The 17620-nt window shown below is 36.4% G+C and overlaps 1 protein-coding gene and 1 non-coding gene across 2 annotated transcripts in view; one reads left to right on the forward strand and one right to left on the reverse strand.

Annotated features, from left to right (window-relative positions):
• The window catches only part of Cadps2 (calcium dependent secretion activator 2), a 575996-nt gene that overhangs the window by 348346 nt on the left and 210030 nt on the right, over positions 1 to 17620 (reverse strand). Inside the window, exon 3 of the mRNA XM_023703422.1 lies at positions 16688 to 17020. Within this exon, the coding sequence (XP_023559190.1) occupies positions 16688 to 17020 (333 nt within the window). The remainder of the gene's footprint in view (positions 1 to 16687; positions 17021 to 17620) is intronic.
• Positions 14840 to 14944, forward strand: LOC111813202. Its single transcript, XR_002818522.1, has one exon. It is a non-coding gene; the product is annotated as a U6 spliceosomal RNA (small nuclear RNA).

Genomic DNA, 17620 nt, shown 5'->3' on the forward strand with positions numbered 1-17620 from the left:
ATATTGTTATCATTAGAAAAAGGGAAGGGAGACTGGGGAGATAGCTCAGCGGTCTAAGCATTTGCCTGGCAAGCACAAGGACCCAGGTTCCACCCCCAGTACCATATGTCTTGCTGGCCCCCCATGCCAACCTAGCCACCAAAACTGGGTGTGATGGCATACACCTGTAATCCCAGCGCTGGAGAGGCTGAGACAGGAAGATCACTGGGAGTCCAAGATGCATGGCAAGACTGTGTACCAAATAAATAAAAGACAAACAAACAAACAAACAAAGAAGAAAGAAAAACAAAAAGGGAAGAGCTGAAGAGATAGCTCAGTGACATAAGCGCCTGCCTGGCCCAAGCAAGGTCCTGATTTAGAATCCCAGTACTGTCAAAAAAAGGGGGGGATTACTATTTTTTTCACAATGTCTTTGTGTATGCTAAACATCATCTGTTATGCTTTTCTTTATTTCATAGAAAATCTTTTCTTAATTCCTAATCTAATGATGGCATATTTTTTAATACATTGTATTTTGTTTTTTTCTTACAATATTTACCCCTATCCTTCAGTACACAAAATATATAATCAGGGTTTATATTGTTACAGGCACATTTATATTTTAAAGATTAAATCATAATTCGTTGATTCTATTAATATTGTCTGTAAATTTAATACTATTCAGATAATACATCATAAAAATAATAGGAATAAAGCTATTACCAATCCCAAAAGAACATCTTTTACTATTTCATCATAGTTTTCTAGCAAGTCAAGGTGGTTACTGCCAAATTTATTGGATTTTGTAATAGGGCCTCAAAACACCAACAAAAAGCTTTATTTTTAGCTAATTAATTTACCTCATCAATAATTCTATTAATTCTCCACTCTTACTCAGATTATAAATTATTTGTTATAAAGATGAGCCATCCTCTATCCATCCACCTGAAATTGTTTCTGCTTTCTGTGCTGGCATTCCATCCTCCCAGCCCGCAGTTATTTGAACCTGGTCCTGACCAGGATGCCACAGCATCTGAGGCCACTGCTCAAAGCAGGGTTATGGTGAGTACGCAGTCTGGGCCATCTGTTGAGTTTCAGCTCGGAACTTCCAGAGAAGGAAGGCCTTTCCCTGCAGGCATCTTATATGCTTACAAATTAAAACAAACCTGATCTTCTTCACTTCCTGCTCTTCAAAATGCTTACCTATTTTTATAATCAGACTAATTCAGAAGTGGAAGTGAAGGGAGAGGGTAGACAGAGGTGGGAGAGTGGAGGGCTCAGGGAGGAGGGTACATAAATGAGAAAAGCTGACTGAATAACTGAGAATGACACCATGAAACCTTAGCTTTGGATTGTGGCCTCCCATACATCATAAATCTAGTTTTCTAACATCTCACGTAACTACATTATTGACACAAACTGATTTCCTCATTGTTTATCAATTTTCCAAATCGTGTGTTTTGGTTGTTTCTCCCACCAGGGATGCTCTACTAGCTTACTTTCATTGTTGAAACTGACCTTCCGATTTTCTGAGAAAACTAGTACTATTTAGCAGCAAAAAGGGCATTGATAACAAGTAATTCACAGTTGTCAGGTGAATAAAGGGATGAAGGGATGGCAGGGAAAGGAGTAGAGGAGGGGGGATATAAAAAGAAGCTCTGTTATGTCCACGTACCCACTCCCCATGACAAACGTAATCATTATGTACTACAATCATGTATTAATACAAATAAAATAATGACTCACAATTGATTTACTATTAAACTTCCAGGTATTTATGACATCTTCCACAAATGTCAGGTTTTACATTTATAACCTTACCTTCCTTACCTTACTAATAAGAATGGAACAAATCCATCTCCAATGATGAGGCTTAAATAACTAGGTTTAATTTTAATACAAAGAATAATTCTACCTGTATAAAGGTTTGTGGTCCTTAAAATTCCCTCTATGCTGACTTGTTTTCCATGAGGCAATCCTTTTGAAGAATTAAAACAAAAAGGCTTTCCATCCTTTTTCTATCTCATTCAGAATTAGTGAACTACTACAAGGTCACTAATGTTCTGTTTTGTAACGTCATAAAACAAAAAGAACATACGGCAATGAAGCTAGTCCCAGATGACTGAGAGTCCGCATTCCCAGATTGATGTTATATACTAAAGAATCAGGTACTTTTCTGTCTGCTAGACGTGACTTTTAAAGAACTTCCTTATATCTACCTTCTAAATTATGCATAAAAATCTGACTCAGAAATAGCGGTTATGCTATGGATTCTTGTAGAACAGTTCTAAGAGTCTTAAAAATTCATTTCCCAAAACACATGTTCTGTTGAATACTTAAAAGCAGGGAAAAGACGGATGAGTTAATTAGATATAAAGTTACTCTATGTGAGCTGAACTAAACTGTATTAAATAATGGATCAAAATGTTCAAAGGCAAGAATGCAAGAAATTTAACCTCAAACATAAAAATCATGGGACTTCTACAGCCTCGGGTATATGCAAATAGAATCTCCAGGTATATATAGCTCTATCTGATAGATATATGTATATGTATCTCTACCTATCTGATGTAGCTATGTATACATATATCTATGTATACTCACATATACTATTTTCTTACTACACTTAATTGAATAAAATAATTAAATCTACACCCACATTAACAGTGAAAAAAACATGGAAATTAAGAAAGTTTATGATTAAAAAATACCAGATAATTTCACTCTCATAGACAATTTGCAGAACAGATTAGAACTCTCACTTCATTCTGACGAATAAGAGCCCACTACATCCAGCACTTACTATGCATCAGGTATGGTTCTAGCTTTATCCACATGACCTACTTAAGCTTCAGAGCAACCCTGTGTAATACGGATTAGGTCTTATCATGGTCCTATTTAGGAATAATCTGAAGCATTGTTTGTTTTAAGCAATTTTCCTACAGTCATGTAGTTGAAAAATAATATGCCCAAGGGGTCTATTCTGAAACTTTGATTCCAGGGTTCAAGGTGACCCCTCATACTCTTCAGCAACTCATCATAATCATCTTTAATTAACTCAGCCATTTACTACGTAGGAATGCCCACAATAGGAAGCCCACTGAATATTACTGCAAAAGTAATGTAACAAATACTAACAAAATATTTTTCTTAGGCTTAATTTGCTAAAATGTAGTAAAGAAGTATATGTATCTATTAACACTCAGTAGAGAATGAGAGGCTTTTGGTTTATGATGGGTAATTGTAGTTCCTCATAAAATTTTATTCTCCCCCAATATTTAAGAAAAATATTTGAAGGCAAGAAAAGAGAAGGCATTGTAGAGTCAGTAGAATTTCTCTTGGGTCTTCAAGAACAGAGGGGTGAGAATTCTAAATGAAGAGAATAAAATGAAGTAAAATGAAAATACATTATGGGGATGAAGAACAGGGACTGATTCAGTTTACCAATCACACAGGATATAAAAAGAATCGCTACATGGAAAAGAGCATTAGAAGACCAGACTAAACCAAACAACACAGCTGATAAAAGTTTACCAAAGGTGTGTAGATTTCATTCTGTTGATCTAGAGAGCCATTTTCCCCTCTTTTTCAAAGTAGGGTCCAGATATAATGAGGACAGTGTTTCAAACACGTGAATCTTGCAGCAAATGTGGAACCAGAAGGAGGCTAGAGGACGAAGTCATTGTCATGCCGCATGTCAGAGCAATGGGATCTCCAGCTGTCACAACAATGCGCAGACTGACAAGGTCCACAGATAAGGCACTATTATGGAGCAAGCAGCGATGGCAGTTACTTGAGTTAGGAAGGCCATAAAAAGGAAAGGCCTCATGATTATGAGTCGGAGTGCCAAAAGAGACATTAATAAAAGGAGAATAGGGATTTCTGATGAGCAAAAAAAAAAAAAAAAAAGGAAATCTGAGAATACTAAATTTGAGGAGTCTCACATCCATCAATTTATCACAGGCTCAAGTGACAGAATGGCAGAAGCTGATCTACCCAGGAAGGGGAACAGCCCAGTAGTGTTCAAATTAAGCATCATAAATTAGGTTTCCTATTACTGCAGCAGGTTTCAGTGGATCAACACTGGCCCTACAATCCCAATGGCACCTGATTTCTCAAACTAAGCAGGATAGCAAACCTGTTTATGATTTTTTAAATCTTGTGGCTCTGGCATCAGGCCATGAGTTCTGTCAGTTTTCTCCATCCACAAATTTTGCCTATATCTGCATATTCGATCTAATGTGGTTGGAAAATAAACAGAAAAATGCTGTTTTATATTTAATTATTAAATATTTAGGTAACATTTAAATATTCAAATCAACATTGGACTAAGTATTATAAGTAATCCCAATGATGATGTGAAGAATGTGGGAGGATGTGTAGTGGTTTTATGTAAAAACTCCCCTGAGAGACGTGGTTGTCCTCAGATTCTGGAATCTGAAGGGGATTTTGAAAGCCATCTATCATGACACAACTGTACAGTGGCTAAAACCTTTGCTGATGATTCACAGACTGCGATGGACGCCTCATTCATCCGAAGGTCTTCAAGTCAGAGTGATGTAAGCATTTCTACATTGTTTAAGATGTTCAGTCATACAGAGGCCTTTTATCAGTTTGTAACAAGTAGTTAGAATTAATCTATCATCTATTACATAAGATCAGTTCACTCTGTTCTATCTAAGATGATTAGAGCAAATGAAAACATTTCATTTCCTAGCCAAAAGCAAAAAGTTAAGATATGGTTTAAAATATTAATGGTGTTTAAATGATTCCAAATTCTATGCCCAAACCTTTACCCCTCATTAAAGCTGCATACTATATATCCAACCACCACTTGCTATCTCAACAACATTAGCAAATGTTTCAATTTCACTTGCACAGAAGAAAACCGACTGATCCTTCAAATTCTACTAAAAAAGTGTTGCTTTATGAGAAATGTGACTACCTTGATACAGCCTAATCCAAGTGGGCGTTGTATGAAAAGAATACCTGGGGATGCTCCATAACATCATAAAGTCTAATATAATTATAAAGTCTCAATCAGATGAATATTGACGCCCCTCAACAGTTGCAAGAATTCTTGGAATTTAATTTTATGCCTTTTCATGAAAATAGGTGGTACAGCATTTTGGTCTATATCAAAGTCCTGGATTGTGCAAGCACAATAACATCCCTATGCATAGTCCAGAACACAGAGCCAAGAGAATATGAAAACAAATTCCTAGGTGAAGATCAGCAACCCAAGATTCAGGCAACAGGAGGTAAAAAGCCCTCAATCAAATGATCTTAGCACCGCAGTGCCAAGCTAAGACAGATTACTTGGAAGATAGTTTTTTTGTTTTGTATTGTTTTTATTTTTGTTTTTGATTTTTAAATAAATTATCAAGTACAATCCTACCAATGCCTAATAGTGGGGTAAAGCAGAATAGGGCCATCTGAAATACTTCCTCAGAACACAGAAAAGGATCAGTTTAGATGCCCTGTGTGTTCGGCCACTCCTTTGCTGTGGCCCTGTGGTCCGTCTAAGGTATTCATCTAGTACAATGGTCTTAGTGTTGAAACCCTTTCCTAACTCTTCAGCCTCATCTCCTGCTACTCTAGCAACACACAGCATACACACCTCATACCAGATTCCAAGCCATTCACTCTCCTTGCACCATTATCATACTATTTTCCTATTAGGCAAATATCCATTTATTCCACAAAGCTCAAGAATTTCTGCTTTGCAAAAACTAGTAAGTTAATGAAAGGCCAACAGAAAGGTGGGTGTTCCATGTTGTCAGGTTACCTTCCTGGCTCCACAGCTGGACTCTTCCTCTGCTCCCCCTACAGACAAATACGAGCAAGGGTCAAACCCAAATGGAACACCAGTGCACGATTTCAGCCCTCACTGCGCATAGGATCTTAAACTACACACACTGCCCCCTAGTCCCCACACTGAGATAAAGCCCAGACATCCAGTGTAAAGCTCTTTAATTTATTCTAAAGTGCATTCTGGGTTGAGAAATTCCTAATAAATCCACACAAACAATTCACATTAAGACAGTGTTATCCATGTGTTCATGATTTTTTTTTTGCTGTATACAGTGTATAAATATGACCTAGTAGCATACTGACCAAGTGGACACCAATTAAGTCTCTGCCTGCTAACCACATGCAAATATCTTTAGGAAAGGATAAGATCTTGAATATTTATAATACATATATAAATTTTAAATTTCATGGGATATTTTTATAATGACCAACCATAAAAAATGAAGATAAAACTACTAATTATATGAAACATTATACTCATATCATTCTTTTATATACATTAATTGTTGATAAAAGACCACAAGTGGATTAACAAAAATACTTCTTGCCTACCATTACTACTTTAAAGGGTGTCTAAACTTTCTGTAGATATGTATTTTATTACTACTGCAAAAGGGAAAATGGTGTAACCCTCTAATTTCCATAGGGTAGGTATAAAGAAGAAAACTATAAAACTGAATATAAGAAGTATCCAAAGATAGCCTATATTAATATCTGCTGAGATATCAGAGAAAGAAAACAAATTCAACAAAATATTCTAGGAGAAATGCTGCCCAGGAATATTTTACTGTAGTGCTTCCACACATAGGCCACACGTATGAGACAAAATAATGCACAGTTAAATGGAGCAACAATAATGAAGAGTACAATTTATTAGTATTATACTACCATTACACTGACGACGTTAAAAATCTAATTTTTACAAAGGAAATTTATTCCATATTATTAACCAGAGATCCAAAATCGTTTAACTGAACCAAATTCATCTAACTCATAATAAGATACTTAGAAGTAAAATGCATTATTCTCATTCTAATTAACAAATTTACAATTTCACAAATCAGAATTTATAAAATATAGATATTCTTAAGGTCATAAGTTACTTCCTGGTTGTATATCCAAAGAAAAGCTACTGTCATTTAATGACATTTATTTACATAGGCTCTCAAGAATTTTGAGATTTGAAATCATGCATATGTGAAAAATATATCCCTAATATTTCTACAGTTGTTTTTCTGTTTTCAAAGCCATCCTGAAAGTCAGCAAATATATTTCTCTTTAGAATATGCTTTAATTTATGCTGAGAAAGACAAATTACTTTAGGTTATATAAAACATATTGTACATCATATACTATTAAATAAAAAAAAAAGAAAGAAAATGATAGGTGCAGATCCCCACTTCCTCTGAAGCTTTACATTTCTCTCCGTCTTTCTTTTACAGACCTTGAATGGAAGTGTTCATCATGGTTACAGCCTTATGACCTCCACTGGAAATTTTTCACAGGAGAAGAGCCAGGAAATACAGAAACTGGCTATTTTTGAATTTCTTTAAACCCCTACACCTACCACCCAAAGATAAAATTCAAATTTCCCTCTAAACCTTAATCTCCAAAGCTAAAACTTCTAGGGAAATGAAATCATAAAAATGAGCCTCTCACAAGTATTACTACTTATCGCTTACAAATATGCAAATGGTTCTCTGATACTGCCAGACACTTCATGCAGTTTTCAGAACATAAGGAATTTGAGGTGGGGGATGTTAAGAGAGGAAGATTTCAATTAACTTTGCTTTGACTTTCGGATAAATCTGGATGACTCACTGTCTTCATTTAATAGAATGAGATTATAAAACATTGATGAAGGTTGCTTTTGGCAGAAAAGATCAGGATCTAGATAGCTGTCAAACTGAGTTACTTAATCCTCTTAAAATTTAAACAGAAGAAAAAGGAAGAGATTTATAGAAGTGGTTTGGGCCTGTTTAACCCATTCATTAATTCTGGGTGATGCTGGATCCCACATTCTCTACAGTTTATAAGGCCCTTAGTTACCTCTGGATCTGCCATCTCAAGGCAGAGTCCAGGTCCTCTCTCTACTCCAGTTTTGCTTTGACTTCTGGATAAATCTGTAGTGCCTAAAAACAATGCTGCTTTCTTGTGTGGATTCGCTGCTCCCTATGTCGAAAACATCTTAGCCATTGGGCACAACTATCATTTTGCTAAAGTTCTTTATGACACATCCAAAAACACTGCTACCCTCTCTGACCTCAAAAAGACAGTGCCAGGGATTGCCACACCACTGTGGCATTTACAACATTAACTCTCTCAATAAACCAAAGAAATACCTGAAGTCTTACTTGTCTCCATGAGCCCATCATTATAACAAAATGCGTGGAGCAATTATCTGCTTTGTATTCTCAGCATGATTGTGGATAATATATTTACTAATCAATTTGAACATCCTGTACTACCTTATGTCATAGTTTAAAATAATCTCTAATAAACATATTTAATTTTTGCTTAAAGAAAAGTAGCTAACTGGTGCCATTTAACATTATCTTTATTAAAATATGTGAAATAACTGATCATTTCATAAAATGCATAACCTTAATATAATCCTGTGGTATTCCTCTAAATAAATGTTGAACCATGAATTTATTTAAAATTATTCTCAAACTTGACTTTCCATTGACAGAGTATTCTTTCTTCCTCTTTACTGCATTTGTCATGTTCTGATCCAACTAAACCATGGCTAATAACTTCATACTCTTTCACTGCTGTGCTTTTCATTTCAATTATGCCTTTTAAGCTAGTTTGCTAACGATCGTCCCTTAGTATTCTGTTTGAGGTTGTGTACCACTGCAGACACAACTTTTCTTCAATGAAAAATTCCTAAGTATGACAATTCGTTTTCATAGCACAATATCAAATTCATGACATGACTGGGTTACAGTCCCTTAAAATCATTTTTAGGTTTTTCTGACTATGATATATAACTATTTTCCTTCTCAGGGTCTCTAATTTTCATATCTTCACCGTGATATTCATTATCTTCAAGCTGTGTTTTAGGAGTTTCCTTTTCATTAGTTACTGTAGTTATTGATTCTGACCAGACCTAATGTAAATAGTTATGCTCTTTTCTAAGGTAGCATCTTATTTTTCTGTTTCAGATGTTAATGCGATGGCTCTGAGACAGGACCATAATCAAAGGGCTCCCCCACGGAGCCACGTGGCAGCTCTGGCTAAGTGCCCTTCCCATTTATGTCCCTATTTTCCTCAGGCTCCAAGGACTTCCTGGCTGCCGTGCTTCTGCACACCTGCCCAGAGTTATCCTTCTCCCTGAGCTCCTGACCCTCATCTTTGAGATCTCCTAAGGGGTCGCAGCTGGTGGTAGCAGGAGACCATTCCATTTCCTGTGTCCTTTGTTTAAATGTAGAGATGGGGATCGCTACTGCTCAGAATGCACACATGTGAAAATGCCACATTGAAAGCAGGATTCTATGAAACTAATAAGCATGAGTAAAAATACATTTTAAAAAAGAAAAAGGGACTAGGCAAAGGTAAACAAGGGCAAAAGCAAAACTATCATAGTTAGCATGAGTCTCAAAGCTTCTCCTGACAGTCAGGAAAAGCAGAATGAATTGGACAGAACTGGAGCCAGGTCGAGTGGTTCTGTTAGCTTTAGATCCTCTCTCTACTTCCAGAACATGCTCCATTTCTCATCTTAGACTATTTTATTTTAAAAGGGAAGTATGTTCTATGATTTCAACTGCTTTCGCTTAACCCTTTCTTTTCAATCTTTGCTGAGGTCTGACCAAGAAACAAATATAAGATACCTACACACACTTAAGTATCTCCAGTGGAAAAGGGAACTGCACTTGTCTTCCCAACTTAATTTCATAATTTCAGAAAACAGATCCAATTCCATGGAATGCAGTCAACTTATTTGTAAGCTTGTTTTTTGTCTTAAAATCATTCTAAAAATAACTTTTAAGTATTACTTTTAAATCACAGCATTGATGAAAGGTTCAGTTTTAGTTTAGACATTCCCATTCTTACAGAAAAAGATAGGTATACCCAAAGCCAATGACTTGTCTTTGGCTTATCAGAGCCTTGATGATATGGAGCAAACTACTAATTCAAAATATAGAAAGACAATCCCCAAAAGATATTTGGAGCAGCAGTCAATGGATGCCACACATGGCAGAAATAACTGCTTACTTACTAATTTTGACAAGTTACTACAAGCTGAGGATAACGAACAAGAAACTTCGAAGGGATCATTATAAAGGGGGTCGTACTTTGCTGAGTTTTCCTTCAAGCCAACCCACTAAGCTGTTACCTTGAGAACCCAAGAAAGAGACCCATGAAGCAGGTAGAAAGAAAAGTGTTTCTTACATCTTTCAGATGCTTCTCATTAAGGAAAGGAAAACACTGCCAAAGGGAAATACTGACAACTTATTTCTAATCTACTCTAGTAGAAATACAACACACAGACACACAGACACACAGACAGACACACACACACACACACACACACACACACACACACACACACACACTCAGTGATCAGGGTGTACAGAACTTCAAGAAAATCTCTGGTAATGGTATAGCCAGAGTAGGAATTAAGGGATGAAGGGAATGATATCCATGACAGACAGATGTATTCATAAAGGTTCTCTCAGACAGATCCTCTAAAAGACTGAAGACTAATATTTAATCAGATTAATGAACACTCCCTTCTTTCCAATACCCTATGACAGCTGCACATATTTCCAGTGTAACTGTAGATCACAGTTAAGAAAAGCTGCGAGATATAACCATTTCCTGAGGAAGCCATAAGTCAAGGTGGAGAAGAATGCAAAGGCACTGGACAAAGCTGAAGCTTCCCATACTGATGGCTACGAGAAATATTAGGCACAACACAATTAGTAGTTAATTCAATGGAAGCACTCATATTAAAGCATGGTTACCTCAACTTCTGTTACCTGAAACAATATATCTGGATTTCAATAAAAAAATTAAGGGGCCAGGGAGATGGCTCAGTGGAATAAGCACTTCCCTGGCAAGTGCAAGGGTCTGAGTTCAATCCCCGGTTCAGCAAATAAAATAAAATAAAATAAAATAAAATAAAATAAAAGGAATGATAAAAGTTAAAAAGAAACAGCCTGGAGAGATAAAGCAAACTTTGGAACAAGGTTCAGCTGTGACACAGGTGTTGAATTATTAGATAAGGATTCTAATTTTGATTTTTAATATGCTGGTACCCTCGATGGAGACAGTTGAAAATAAAACTTTAAGACACAAAAGAAAATGTTAGAAAATTTTTAAAAACCATTGAAACAGAAATGAACAAAGCTTTGAATGATCTAATCAGCAGATATGAGGCTGCTGAGGAAAATTCACAAAACTTGGAGACAGGTCAACACAAATTTCTCAACTGGAAATGCAAGAGGCAAGAGCTGAAAAACAAACAAACAAACAAACCTCCCCCCCCCAAAAAAAAACCCAAATCAATGACAACAACAAATCCTCGGAACCAAGCATTATAAAACCATAGCAATCTCAAAATTGGTAACATACAATGGACACTTACATAATTTAAATCTTATGAATATGCCCATCCACGAATGGATAAAGAAAATGTAGTGTTTATCCACAATGGAGTACCACCATGCCACAGAAAAGGACAAGTCACAGTCATTTGGAGGAAAATGGAGATGATGTGAAGACCATAAGACTACGTTACAGTGAAATAATTGAAACACACAAGCTTAAATAATGTACGGCTTCCTTTACATGAGAAAATATAAAGTGCAAAGTGAAAGCGACAGGAGAAAAGAGAAGTTACTACAATTGACATGGACGAGAGGTAAGGAAAACACTATAGGTTAAAAAACCCTGATTTACATAAGAAAAAGAGGATTATCAAGAAGGAACAAGAGATGGTACCAAATACATAATCTTTCTTATTCTTAATAGATCCAAAATAAAACTCTAAAATAGTCACAATCTACTATTGCAAGAGAGATTATAGCACACTACATCTCAAATGAATGACAGTAGATAGAAGGGAGGATGATCTGGAAAAACTCAATTCTGGGGTGCATGTACTACTCTTGAAACTTTCTGGTGTGAGCGAGCCTTTGATTATTGTACATTAAATGTATATTGTAAATTGTGGGGCAACAACTAAATAAATCTGAAAAGCAAATAAGGCAAGGAAGCAGGGCTCTGCTGGCTGGCACCTCCCCACCTGCCATGAGTATGTGGGCATGTGCATGAGGTTTGCCACCTCCCTAATGCAAGGGAGCCCACACACCAAACCCAACTTCTCCTGCCATTTGCTTCCCCTCAGCATGGGGTGGCAGTGGTGAGGACTGAAGCACTCGTCTAATTCTGGATGAGAACTATACCAGGGGAGAGAAGGGAGCCACCCTGTGACTGTCCATATTAACTCCAGTGGCCCACTTGAGTCTTTGCCCCACAGGCTACATCTAGCAGAGGCCAGAGGGCACCCTGCATTCCCCATCTCCCAAGAGAGGCAAGGGCATACCTTGGAGTGGATGATAACCAAGTATGGATGGACAGAGGGGTCACTGGTGGAAGGAGGGCACCTCAAAAGCCCAAAGGCTCAAAAGCTAGGAGGACAAAATTGTACTAAGCTCGCGCCTGAGACTGCAGATCTTAGAAAGAAAGCAGATAATGTGTTACTCTACAAAAAAGATCCATAAAACTCCATAAAAATGTTGTAGATTTAATATCCATATTTAGAAACACCACAAATGCCTAGCAAACAATGAATGGCTAAAGATTTGTTATTATACATGCACTACTACTCAACCATAATGAAGGAGAAACTTAAGCCATTTTTAGGCAAACGGGCGCACCCTGAGACCATCCTCTTAGATGAAATAAACTGGACACATATGTGCAAATACTGCATTCGCAGGTGAAAAAGCAAAAGTATAATTAAGGACCAAAATAGCTAATAGAAGTTAGAAATAAAAAGAAAATCTTCAAATGCGAAGGGGAACTAGAGGTGAGAAAGGAAAAAAAGAAGAAAGGAAAAAAGCAAGGAAAAAAGGAAAGAAATAGAAACAAAGTTTTTGCAAATATGGAGGGGAAGCAAGCTTGGAAGGGTAGTGGAATGGGGAAAAATAATCAAGTTATATCACGCATGGGACAAATTGCTCACAATGAATATGAACAGTATATATGCCTAAAATATACCATTAAATAAGAAAATTTAAAAATCAAATAATAATAAAAAGTCATTAAAAGCCAAAGGCTAATAGCATGGAAAAAAATCAAACAAAACTCGTAAGATTCAGTGTGCTGCCTATAAGAAACTCATTTTAGAGGGATGGGGAGATAGCTCAGTGGTCTAAGCATTGCCTGGCAATGCAAGGTCCCAAGTTCGATCCCCAGTACTGCATGCCATTACGGTCCCAGAACCCAGTATGGTGGTGCATGCCTGTAATCCCAGCACTGGGGAGGCTGGGACAAGAGGATCACTGTAACTCTGAATGGCGTAGTTCCAGAGGTAAGACCCTGTACCAAATTAAAAAAACAAATCACTTTAAAAATAAAAACAATTAGTTCAAATCTTTCTTCTCATTGAACTAAGAGAAAGCTATATATCTACGCTATTTTGTAAACACACACACACACACACACACACACACACACACATATAAATTTTTTCAGTACAAAATGGACCTCCATTTATATCTCCCTGTTTTGTTTAATTTTGTCAAAGATGGGTATTCAATGCCATTTACATATTGTAGGTGCATAAATGCAGCGAACTAATCCAATACAGTCCAGTAGTCCATAATAGTAGTGGGTTATCTGTAGGACTGGCAATGTCAGAAGTTGCTGACTTGAGCCTTTAACAGCTCAGCATAATAATATGGCTTTACTTTCTATACCTCATTTTTATACTTTTCTGCTGGATGGTTAAGACCAAGACAAAGCAAGACCCATATAACAAAAAAACATAACTTTTATATCTGACAAGGTCAGTCAAATCCCCTCAGGATGTACCCTGAAACCCTGTACAGTAGTTTGTAGATCTTTTTTCAGTGTATAGTGTTTAGACAAGATATATCTCTGCATCTTGTACTATGAATAACTACTACAAAGACAACAATATGCAATGTGTTAATTATTGTAACTGTCCTGTCTTGAAACTGTCTCATTGCTACTACTTTCTCAATAAAATTAATATGTAGAAAAAAAATAAAAACACAGTTTAAAAGTGAGTAGTTGAGGCCAGCAAGATAGCTCAGCAGACTAAGCACCTGCTTAGGCCAGTGCAGGGACTGGGCGTCAATCCCAGGCACCACATGTCCAGATCACTATGAGTCTGAGTTGTGTAGTGAGACCCTGTACCAAATGCACTTAAAAAAAAAAAACATGAATAGTTGAAGACCCAAGTACAATGGCATTTTCCTGTAACTGCAATGACTCAGGATATGGAGGCAAGACTTCAAAGTTTATACCCACTGTAGGCAAATTACTGAGACTCTAACTCAAAATTTAAAACGGGCTGGGCAGCTCTGTGGTAAACTGCTTGCCTAGCATGGATGAGGCCTTAGGTCAATCTCCAGTTCTAAAAATTCCTTAGTTAAATTGATGGGAAAATTGTACTTCATGCTAATCCTAATCATGAGAAAGCCGTAGTAGCTCTGTTAGTATAAATGAAGTAGATTTTAGAGAATAGAAGTTTATCAGGTATACTAGTGATAAGGAAGATAATTCCTGAAGAAAACAAAAAAACCTAATAAACATTTTCCTAAGGATCAAAATACATGAGGGAAATACAGATAAAAGTGAAAGAAAAAAAAAAAAAAAAAAAGAAAGAAATCCACTGTAATAGTTGTTGATTTGAGTTAGAATTACTGTATTATCCAAGTCTCAGAAGATAGTGGAAGACAGTGGAAAATATTAGAAGACAGATAACTCAAAAACATTTTTGTGTTAATAAACATAAACCCATAGGCAGACAGGAATACATTTTTATCAACCTATAACATCCAGTATGGTGCTTGCTTCAGCAGCACATACACCAAATTAGAATGATACAGAGAGGATTAGCATGGCCCTGTGCTAGGATGACCTGCAAATGCATGAAGAGTTCCATAATGTTGTGCTATTTTATCGTTTTTTATTAAAAGGAATTAAAAACAAATCAAAAAAATGCTCAAGAAACAAATGGCAATATTGAAGCAGCCACAGTAGGAAGGATTTGGACACGTCAGGTCACATAGATTGGGTCTGGATTCTAATTCTTATTGGCTGCGCGACTTTTAACAGATTAGCTCATCCTTCTGAGCCTCCAATATTTTCATGATAGTACTAGCTATTGTGAAGACTGAATGGTAAATTTATACGGAAGTGTATTATATGCTGTAGAGCACAGTTACAATGTTAAGTCTAACTAGAATGTATGAAAATTGCATTTAATCACTATAATACACATGCACTTGTGTACACAAAGAATGATGTGATAGTTAATTTTATGTTTTAATTTGATGGGGCCTTGGGTGCTTAGATATTTGGGCAAATATTATTTTGGATATATCTAGGAGGGTACTTCTGAATGAAACTAACATTTGAATTTGTATATTGAATACAGCAGATCATCTTTCCAAACGTAAAAAAAAAAAAAAAATTCTAGCATGAATTCTAATCATAAGCATTAATTCACTTACAGGTGCTCTATTATAATTCCGAACATGGAGAATGAATATCTTATTTTGCTCGATTTGGTTTCTCTAATACATAAGTGAAGATTCTGTGAATAAATCCTCTACAAATATCTACTGAATGTCTGAATCTGAATCATACAATGAAGCTGTGTTTAGTAGCAATGAAATATACAAGTGAGCTATTACTTTCTTTACAAAGTACAAAACTATAGCTGTGTTGATCTTTTAAGGTAGAATATTTTAGTTTTACAGTTACCCCCCTCCATACTATTCTAGAACTACCATCTGGTTTAATGACAGTGAGAACAATTATGGTAAATATATATTGTTCACGGGGTTAAAATTCTATGCTGTTTTGCCATTAATTAACTATTATTCATAATAAATTAACCATAAATCAGTAATGCAAAATAAAGGATATGGACAGAATGTAGAAATTAAGAGAAATATATCTGCAAAAAAAGGTTAAAAAACATTTGTACATTATAAAGATTGGCTTTTAATGAACTTAGGAATTTTTAAATTCCAGTATTTTGTTAATTTAAGTTGTATATTAAGGTAGAGACCAATAATTTAGACTTCAGAAGAAACTAACATGCAAATACAGAAAGAATAATTATTAGACAAATCACATGGCCTAAAAATGAAAAATATGAGACATGAGTTCATTCACTTTTTCACATGCATGACTTATTAAGTTAAGCAGAAATAGATTTTTAAGTGTGTCGTGCCTTTAAATTACATAGCTTTAACAATCATCATCAATACTTTAATCTGACTAGGTTAAAGAAAAATTTAAAATTTCAATTACTTTTATAAACTCAGGACTGGCATCCTATCTCTATGAATTTTTGTTCTTTTTACACCGATGAGAAACTAAAGAGCCAAGGCTCCTCAGGTAACAGGTTACTACCATTTTACGAATCAGGGCATGCGCCATATTTACCCAATAGGCAAAAATATGATGTCCCAAAGCAGGACTTATGAGAAGAGTCATTTCATCGATGATACAAATGCTCCTCTCTATTAAATACTTTTTTTTCACTTACCACTCTCTATTAAAATTCTATTTCATTCAACTTTCCATAAAAAGCTATTGTGGAAAGTTGATCCTCACAGGCTCATAAACACTCGGTGCCCATTGGATGAGACAGGGATGCAAAACAGCATGGAGCTCTTACCTGACATGCGTTATAGAGCAGCTGGTGTTCTAGTTTTTTAATACCCAGAATCTGCTGAAACATTTCATACAGTTGTTCTTTGCTCAGAATAAGTTCGGACACAGCACTTAGCGTCATTCTGTTGGGCTGTTTGCCCAAGTCCTCGTCCCCCCTGTAAATGGCATCGTACTTGGCTATCCAGGAGCTCAGCACTGTTTCTTTGCTCAAGCCATCAATTTCTGGCAAGCTGCGTACACGCTTCTCTATGTTCTTCTTAAACACTTCCCTGAAGTCACTGGCAGAGCATCCTCCGCTTTGCACCATTCTGGCCACTCGATCACTCTTCAGAAAAACCTGAAAAACAAAATAAAATAACAGTCATTTATAATTAGGCATGAACACCTACACCATTTGGCTTGCAGCTGTCCAGCAATACTAAATCTCCTGTAATAGTGAAAAATGTTTCATACGTAAAAAGTAATGTCACACAGAAGCCCCCAATCTCTCAAATGATAAAAAAGTGGAGATGCTGTATATGTGCTGAGGACTACCCCAGATGATCTGAGTTTGATCTACATGGTGTCACCTGAAGGTATATGAGTCCCGTGGGGGTAGAGCCTTCAGGCACAAGAGAGTGCCTTTGCAGAGGGACCCCAGGAGCCCCATCCATGCCTCCGGGATGTGAGCAGACAGCAGAAAAGACAAATGTCTTTTTCAAAATCAGGCGTTTTACCCTTACCAGGCACCAAATCTGCCTGTACTTTGACTTTGAACTTGCTAGCCTGCAAAACTAAGAAATCAATTTCTGTTTATAAAACAAAAATACAATAAAATAAAGGGTTGAAAAAGTAATCAGGGAGGGCCGGGGGGATGGCTCAGTAGAATAAGCGCTTGCCTGGCAAGTGCAAGGGGCTGAGTTCAATCCCTGGTTCCACAAAAAAAAAAAGAAAAAAA

Source organism: Octodon degus, unplaced genomic scaffold (genome assembly GCF_000260255.1).
Source record: "Octodon degus isolate 3935 unplaced genomic scaffold, OctDeg1.0 scaffold00170, whole genome shotgun sequence".
Lineage (NCBI taxonomy): Eukaryota > Metazoa > Chordata > Mammalia > Rodentia > Octodontidae > Octodon > Octodon degus.